Source organism: Ruditapes philippinarum, unplaced genomic scaffold (assembly GCF_026571515.1).
Source record: "Ruditapes philippinarum isolate M1 unplaced genomic scaffold, ASM2657151v2 ctg241_1_1_1_1, whole genome shotgun sequence".
NCBI classification, from domain to species: Eukaryota; Metazoa; Mollusca; class Bivalvia; order Venerida; family Veneridae; genus Ruditapes; species Ruditapes philippinarum.
In genome coordinates, this window is record NW_026856878.1 from 246,308 (window position 1) to 256,131 (window position 9,824).

The following is a 9,824-nucleotide window of genomic DNA, read 5'->3' on the forward strand; positions in this document are numbered from 1 at the left end:
TTTGATATTGGGCTGAGTCAGTTCAACATTTGGTCAATTTGACATTACGTTAAGCTAATTTGTTATATTGTTTGGTCTAATATGGCAGTGTGTTTAGTCACTTTTATATAAAATCTAAGTCATTTCGACATTATGTTTTATCAAAATGTCATTATAAGAGCCAGTATGTCATAATATTGGGTCAAGTTCGGGTGTAGTTGACATATGACTGAGATAATTTTGATTATCTTTATGGTGAGTCAAGTTGGCGATGATTCGTCGGGTTTCTGAGACAATGTCGAGTCCATGTATTGCAATGTAATATTTCGGTAGCAAAAATCTTTGGTCATTTATACAGTAACATGTATTGCAAGGTTAAGTGATTTGGACCGAATGGTCTATTGCCCACTGTACAATTTGTTTTATGAACTACAATAGTTCACAAAAAATAATAAAGAATATTACTACTGCAACTTAACAATAAGTAAAAGAACATTTAACATGTCATTTGTATTGGCATAACTTTATACTTTGATGGCCCAACATAATGTCAATTTGACCAAACCTAATTCCAACTTGACCCAACATAATGCAAATTTTACCAAACATTTTCTCATTTCTTAATTTTACGCAACTTCTAACAAATTCACTAAATCAAATGCCAACTAGACACAACCTTATGCCATACTGGCTCTATACATTCAAAGCATATGTCAGTGTGGCCCAACAAAATGCGACATTGGCTCAACTAAATGTCATTTTGACTCAACCTAATAATTCCAAGTGTCTTGACCTAATGCCTGCTAGACAACTATTTTAATGTTGCTAAATGTAGGATTGCACGTTTCTCTTCCGAGGGATAACCACTTTTCCAGATTTTTCCGCATTGCCACATTTCGTTATGAAAAAGACTTCCGTTTCATTTTAAACTACATGTACCTACTTTTTTACGATTTCGATGGTCATGCATATTATATGGACAGAATATTGTTATGGTGTATCTTATATAAAAATATAAATTTCTTTTCTAAATGTGTCGTAATCAAACCTCTCAGATGCTGTGTGTCAATATGTCAAAGGGGGCATTATACACTTTGTCAGATCTGCCTAAAATTTTCCTTACCATCTGCGGACCTGTAGTTCTATTGGAAGTCACAATCTTCGGGGTCTAGATATCCCAGGTTCAAGCCTACTTAAACACGAGACATTTACCTCAGTGAGGTCGGTGGGTAGGTTATGGTAGCCCGGTGACCAAGCTTTGACTATGTTAGGTGCATGAAACCCAGATTATAAAATGTATTTATTTTACTTACTTCAACATGTTGACATTTAAAGAAGGAATGCGATATTTATAACACATCTGTTGTCATTTGAGTATATGCACATTCAGTGTTTTCTATATATAGATATGAATTTAAAGGCTAGATTTCCTGTTTATAAATATTTATATGCAATGATTGACATCTTACAGTATATAGTACAGTATATCATTCTATAAAGGAGACCAGTTCTAGAATTATACATGCATCACCATCATTTTGATCATTGCCTTTATTTTGGTCGTTAGTTCATGTGAGCTAAAGCTTAAATGACCTATTAGCAGAGGTCAGACGGTCCGGAATCGCCCAAAGCTCGTCGTTCGCTATACTTTAGAGGTCACTGTATTGATTGGATCTTTATCAAATTTTGTCAGTATATTGATTAACAATTCTCCGGGTGTTGCTCATCTTGGGTAAAAAAACTAGGTCACTAATTAAAATCAAAGAAAAACCTTGTAAATATTCTGTAGGTCACAGTTCATAATTTTTTGTCAGAATGTTGATTTCAATGACATCTCAGATGACTTTGGACAAGGGCTTATTTTGGGCAGGTTACCATGTCAAATCAAAGAAAACATGCATTGATTACTCTCAATTTCGATGATCTTCATCAAAGCTAGTCAAAATATTTATGTGATATCTCAAAAGATGGGTCATTTTTTGCCAAAAATATAGGTCATCAGGTCAAATCAAAGAAACACCTTGTTAACTTTCTGGTAGTCATAGTAATGACTTGATGTTCATCGAACTTTTACAGAATGTTTTACATAGATTAATAAATATAGGTCGCAATGTGTCAAGAACTATGTCACTTAATGCCATAATATTGATTTGATTTGCACAAACTCTGTCAAAAATGGGTTTTCATATTGGTAAAGCTAGAACATGAGTCTATTTTGAGAAATAAAGGCATGTAAAAAGAAAGCAAGTGTCACAGTTTTCTTTATTGTTCATCAAACTCTATTTTCAAATGTATGTCTCATTTATAGTTTTGGCAAGGTTAAAGTTCGGTTTCCTTGGGTTAAAACTAGGTCATAATGTCAGTTTCGTGCAAAATCATGCAATCCCTTAATAAGTCATTACTTACATTTGATTTCTCAATTTTCTTAAGAATGCATTTTATGTTTTTAAAAAACTGAAGCAAATAGACTCAGGTGAGCGGATAAGGGGCATTATGAACCTCTTGTGATTTTTTTCTCTCTGATATTCAAAATGATTAAAAAAATGATATTTCATACAGAAAGTTTAAAAGCGCCGACTTTGCAAAAGGCTTCAAAGAGATGATATAAATACGTAGTCAAGATTAAGGAAGAATATGATCTAGTTAAAGAAAAGCGTCATGGCTCCATTATGATTTTATCTTTATTGTTAATAAACACCAAAAAGAAATTGAACAATGTAACAGGAAGATAAATAAATGTATCATATGCTAGTCATAAGCATGCTAACAAATTGTTTTGCTAAAGGAAATAATAGGAATAAAAATTAACAATTAATATATCAAATATATACTCAAACGTGTAAACAAAAGCCAGTCCCCGGACTCTAGACTGAAAACTGGCTACTCATGCAGGCAATCCCTTAACAAGGACTCCGAACACAATAGTAAGAATGGACAGAATGGGTGTACATGTTTTATTTGGTTATAATTATACACCAGTGGACATTAAAGGTGCATTATGCCTCAGAAACAAATAATTTCTTACTTCTTTAGAAAGGGCAATGGTGAATTTTATAATGTTTAAATAATGGTTAAAAGAATGTTAGATGCTTGTCACCTGAAGAAAGTAGCAAAAAAATGTGAAATACCTGTAATGTGTCATAAACGTAGCAAAATGTAAACAAAGTAGTATTTTAACTTCCATACAAAATACTAATTCACTATAAATGTACTTATTGGCACAAAGCAACAGATGAAAAAAGATGGTTCAGATAATCGGCTAATAAGTAAATTTTGGATACTATGAAAGTAACCAAAATTAAAAAGCTTTTGGAAAAATTAAAATAAAAGCATTTCTGGGGCATAATGGGCCTTTAAAATTGATAATGATTGTAAGACATATATTTCAACCGAAAGTTTGGATCTCAAATATATACAATTGGATCTCAAATATATACAATTGAATCTCAAATATATACAATTGGATCTCAAATATATACAATTGGATCTCAAATATATACAATTGGATCAAAAATATATAAAATTGGATCTCAAATATATACCATTGGATCTCATATATATATTGGATCTCAAAATATATACAATTGGATATCAAATATATACAATTGGATCTCAAATAGGATCTCAAATATATACAATTGGATCTCAAATATATACAATTGGATCTCAAATAGGATCAAAAATATATAAAATTGGATCTCAAATATATACCATTGGATCTCAAATATATTGGATCTCAAAATATATACAATTGGATCTCAAATATATACAATTGGATCTCAAATAGGATCTCAAATATATACAATTAACATCTTCTGATTTTAATTATCTTCTCGGTCCTATCTAACTTTAATGGCGGCTCTTCCGTCATGATTAATCGCCGAGGTGTTCCCACAGCCTCAGTCGGTTCATGTAAAAGGGGACCTAAAATTTTAGCCTGAGGTTATGTAGTATTTATGCAAAAGTGGGCTTATTGAACAAGTTCCACTGTAAAAGTATATATTTGCATTCTGATGACTTTGCAACAATGAACTAATTTGACCCATATTATTCATACATGACCTTGCCAGATTGCCTATCAGGAAGTTATCACGTATTACAGTTCTTTTTCCTTTTAACTTTTAAGATTAAATGTGTAACTAGGTCAACAACAGATTCCCCGATATTTAAATGAAATGTATATACGAGTTTACAAAAAAAATCGGCTATTTATAAGACAATTGAGTTTATCCGTATTAGTACTATGGAAGCGTTCCGGGGCCAAATATCAAGTTATTGTTCGTCTAAAATAAGGAGTAAGAAAATGCTGATTAGTAATTAGTGTTTGAAAATTTTTTGTCCAATAAGATTGTAGTATTACAATAAGATAGCAACTACTTAGTAGTTTAAACAATATTTCATTTTTTTTCTTTATTTACATATTAAATAACATATGAATTAATTTTACACGTATGGATTGACAGAAAGCTTTAAAATCTTCTTAAACAACTCTCGCCGCAACTCCTAAGTTTAAGCAATTTTAAGCAATTTATTAGGATTATCTTATCCCAATTAGAGTTTCATAGCTCATAATCAGGAGTTACTTGTATATCCTGATTAGGTATTACGTACGTGTAGTTTGCTTATAGTAAAGTAAAGTAGTAGCTTTCACCAGGCCGCTCCCGTAGTGTTCTTATAAATGTTTGATAAAAAAGTAAAACTTTTTTTTTGTTTAATGCATGTACAGAGTTAATATTGATCCGAAATACATTGTAATAGTATTTTTCTAGTTTGGGTGGGAAAGGGTATTGATAATTTGGCGTGCAAATTAGGGTTTTGCTTATTTCACGAAGGGATCACAGCTACCATTAGAATATTTCTTTTATAATATATCACGGATTTATATTACAATATAAATCCGTGAATCTATGGGCAGTCTAAACGAACACATTTTCAAGAAATAATGATGACCGTATGCCTACTTACAAATGCCTCGGCTATTTTCCCTACGTTCCCTATAGCATGCTATTCTACGGAACTCAAAAAAAGTACGAATTAAAGTTCGTGGCTATTCTAAGCACTTTAGCAATGATTTCATCACATACGTACATAGGCTAAGTCTTCGCCATTTGCTCTAAAGAAAAATATACAGTATAGATATTTTTCTTTCGGCACATTTGTCATATAATAATGGCAAAAAAAAAAAACATCATAAAATAAACTTTCGTTAATCATCAAAATGAAACACCCATTTACTAACTATATACACACACACGGATTTATCAGAGACATAGATGTTATCTATGTCTCTGGATTTATGTATTATAAATCCGTGATATACAGTACAATATTGTAATTGATTTCGTGCAATTTCATAATATTTTCTTTCTTGGTCAGTTTATATTACCTGTTCATACTGATAAATTAATTCAATTTTTCATTCAAGATAAGTGACGTGATTACTCATTTAAAACTAACACTGATACTTCTTTACACTCTAAGAGTTACCTCCCCTTTTTTATGTAACACTATTAGTACGACGGCCACTGGACATGGAATGGTATTGTAATTTGCCATGATTTCTAATTATTTTACTTATTTGAATATTGCTTTTGACAAATTCAGCTATAACTAATACATATTGTGTAAATTTTGCTTAAAAATCTTATTGAAATGAATGTATTTATCGATAAATCACTTATTCTAATCCAAATTATGTGTTTGCTAGTCCAACCGTGAGTGTCCAACTGATCGATAATTAGAACTACCGGTTCAGCAAACTTAGACGTGTGAAAGTGGTTTCGTCAATATTATGTTTTATTACATGATCTAAATATAGCTGCAATCTCATTGGTCCAAACAGTAGTCATATAGAATCATATTCACTGTTTTTTTTAATCATATTCACTGGCTGAATAAAAATTTGGATTTTCCCAGTCTAAAAATAGATTGAGACTGTATTCAATGAGACTGTTAATTACGCGTGCTAATCAAAAACAGATAATCGTTGCGTTTTGTTCTTTATGGTATATTTCTTGATGTAAATATCATTACATTTGTACTTAACTGTTATAGTTAAAAGGTACACTGCAATAATGTCAGCATAAACTTGAACTACTTTTATATGCGCAACATTTGTGTACTTGTTGCAGGCTGTACACATGCGTCTTTTCCCGGGCTTCAACGAAACAGGCAAAGCCAAAGATTGTACATGTATAAGATTGTAATATCTGTGATTTTTTTAAATTCTTATAGCCTATTCATAAAATAAAACAATTATTGACTAGTCATAATTGTTTTATTTAATGAATAGGCTATAAAAAAAAATTATGAAAGGAAGTGACTAGCCGTACGGGCCCGTACGGCTAGCCAAAAGTTCTAGCCGTACGTGAGTCACGTACGACTAGCCAGGACACACTATATTGGCTAGCTGTACGGCACTTTTCAAAATTATATGGAAGTCGAAAATGCATATGTTATTTTATGACTTTAAGCGAGGATTTTAACCAAGAAACAGCAATTGTCTTCGTATGTTTACTTTGTAGAGATTAATCGCCTGGTTTGCTACAGTAAAAAAAAGAACGAACATCGATCTTTGTCATCTCTTGAAAGACGTTGAGAAAAATACGCATTTGGTCGCAGTTAAATAACATCAATTGAAATAGTTTACAAATTTTGATAATCCTTTTTTGTTTCATCAAGTTTAATTTTCGACACCTTTAAAATGAAACAAAAAAACCCGAAAATTATTGTTGTTGGGCTCTGAAATTGCGTCAACGGACGGTATAGAAGTTTGTTAACATAAGGAAAGTTTGCATGTTTCGTGAAACGCATTTTAAAATTCTATTGTCAGTCCCTGGGTAGGCTTTAATTAAGGCTAATTAATTGATTGTGCTTTTATGTTCGATATTTATCTACTTTATTTGAAAATTATACAATTAGAATCTATTTTGCAATTCACCGTGTTTTATTTTTTGTTGTTTTTTTTCAATGTTCTTTTTATCCACTCCGATCATTATTTATTCGATCCATGATTGTGCTTGATTAACAAAAGTTCACCTTTCATACAAATAAAACAACAAACCATAATCATAAGGCATAAAATAACATATGCATGTTCGACTTCCATATAATTTTGAAAAGTGCCGTACGGCTAGACAATACAGTGAGTCCTGGCTAGTCGTACGTGACTCACGTACGGCTAGAACTTTTGGCTAGCCGTACAGGCCCGTACGGCTAGCCACTTCCATTATGAAAAATGACTGCATAGCTTGTTTTTTTTCCTTATATACAGGTTGGTCCTGCCAAGAAAAAAATTATGAAAAATGACTGCATAGCTTGTTTTTTTTTTCTTATATACAGGTTGGTCCTGCCAATATTTGGTCCTGAAGGGATGAGATTTTAATCACCTAAGATCTAACAAAAGAAATAAAATAATTATAACACTTAAGCAAAGATAAGCTGGAAATGATAGTGTGATTTTGACTATAATTACTCTTTTATTCTTTAAGGTTGATAAGGAAATTATCATTAAAATCAACAAAAGACAGGAAAATCAGATTTATATTTTTCCTACAACTGTCAGCTTACTGTCCTAGGATGATAACTTGAGCCTTTGTTTACATAACAAAGACCAATAACAATGCAAAAAATAGGTTAGGCAGATCAATGCCACAACCTATAAAAATGAAAATTAAACTACATGTTATCATATGTCTTGTTAGCGCAGTAGGTAGAGCAACCGTGTCAGTAATGTGTTTTACCCGTACAGGCAGAAGTTCGACTAATGGTATGACACATTTTTTTTACCGCAGAACAGTCAATTGTTAAAGAAAAATATACAGATACATGAATATGAGATCGAATATTTTATAACTCTGCGATCAAGAAATACAAAAAGAAAATATAATAGAAATAAAAAATATATACTATAAAATATACATTATAAGAAGAAATCAAAAAGGAAAACGAAAAATAAATAAATAATAAAGATAAAAACAGAGCAAGAAGAAAAAACTGTGGTTATAAAATGGCACTACGTTGGGTTCGAACCTATGAGTTCAAAATATTAAAAGTTACACTAACTTCGATCTACCGGCAGAGCCATAAAGGTAATATACAATTGATACTGTAAGAATAATGCTATATAGTATATGTAAAAGTTTACTTTTACGATATCGGATAATAATCCAGATAACCCCGTTTTTGGACTTTTCCATGTACCGTTAAGACCAAATTATCATCCTAGGACAGTAGGTGTCAAATCAAAACAGTTATTTTCAAAATAGATCTATGTCTTAAGGGTTAATTTGAGGGAATTATCTTTATTAAAAAAGCATACTTCCAGAGTTTGAAATCTCAGTATTACAAAAACACAGTTGAAATAAATGTTATGTAATATAAAACATGGGGTGAAATTATTGCTTCATAACAATATGGTCAAGCTGCATGGACTAGTCACTTATTATATACTGGTACAGATCATTTTCAAAGTTTTAATGTCTGTTGACATCTCATTGCTGAAGGTGTTTTATTGATTCTGTTAATTAATTCTTTAATTCTTTATTGTTTTCAATTCCAGACAATTACTGAAATCTGCTCACTGCATTTATAAGAAGATTATATTGACAAAAACAAGTGTGGAGACCAAGTGTATACACAGAAAGCATTTACTATAGGGGGCTTTCTTAAGTTTTGCATTAGGAATGGCATCAAATGATCAAGGTATGTTGGTTTTTTTCCCATAGGGGGCTTTCTTAAGTTTTACATTAAGAATGGCATCAAATGATCAAGGTAGTTGGTTTTTTCCATAGGGGGCTTTCTTAAGTTTTGCATTAGGAATGGCATCAAATGATCAAGGTATGTTGGTTTTTTTCCTTATCACTGTCACTACTCACTTATTTGTTATTTTAAAAGTTGCATTTGTAACAGACAAAAAACAAAATAAGCAAACAATTAAACTTATAAATCTCTCAGTAAAGGTGAAGCATGTTGATCAATTTCTTTTTCAGAGTCCTTGAAATTAATTTGATACATCATAACATGTACACAAAGATTTCTTTTATTTTGTATGACTGTACATTTAAACACCATACAAAAGCTGCAAAATAAAAATTCCTTTTCTATTTTTACTTCAGGAGGACAATATGAAGGTGATAGGTTACTCGTACAGTCTGAGACTTTGGTTCAACATAACCATCTTTCTTCCATGTCTCAGAAACAGTTTGATGAGAATTATGAGTTTCAAAGTCATCCACCGCTGAAGTTCAAACAAATTGTAACAAATAAAGTGTCAAAATGCCATTGCTCACGGACATGTATAAAGGGATTTATATATTCTATATTTCCGTTCATCACTATAATGAAGAATTATCAAATACGAGAGTCGTTACCAGGAGATATTGTGGCGGGGCTGACCATTGGGATCATGCATATACCACAAGGTTGGTATCTTTATTTTGTTTTATTATATGATCTAATAATACATGTAGCTGCAGTGTCGTTGGTCAAAACAGCAGTCAAGAGAACAAATTATAAAATCATATTCACTAGCTTAAGTTTTATATTCACTGGCTGAATTGGATTTTCCCAATCTAAAAATATATAAGACTCGTATTCAATAATCGAACATCGTAGACTGTTAATTATGCATGTGCATAAAAAGAGAATTATTGCATTTTGTTCTTAATATGACATATTTCTTGATTAAAATATCATTACTTTACTAGAATAGTTCATAGTTGGGCAATGATGAGTATAAATTTGAATTACTTTTGTTTGCGCAGCATTTGAGTAGTTGTTAAACATGTGAAATTAAAAAGTACGAGAAATATGTTTTTGTCATATACTTATTAATAAAACAATAA

General features: G+C 31.4%; 1 protein-coding gene across 1 annotated transcript; it reads left to right on the forward strand.

The window, feature by feature from the left end:
* The first annotated feature begins 8,544 nt into the window (after positions 1–8,544).
* On the forward strand, positions 8,545–9,535 carry LOC132747984 (sulfate transporter-like). The gene is made up of 2 exons (XM_060737520.1): positions 8,545–8,682; positions 9,096–9,535. The coding sequence occupies exons 1-2, from the start codon at positions 8,664–8,666 to the stop codon at positions 9,533–9,535; spliced, it is 459 nt and encodes a 152-aa protein (XP_060593503.1). The 5' UTR covers positions 8,545–8,663.
* Positions 9,536–9,824: the final 289 nt, after the last annotated feature.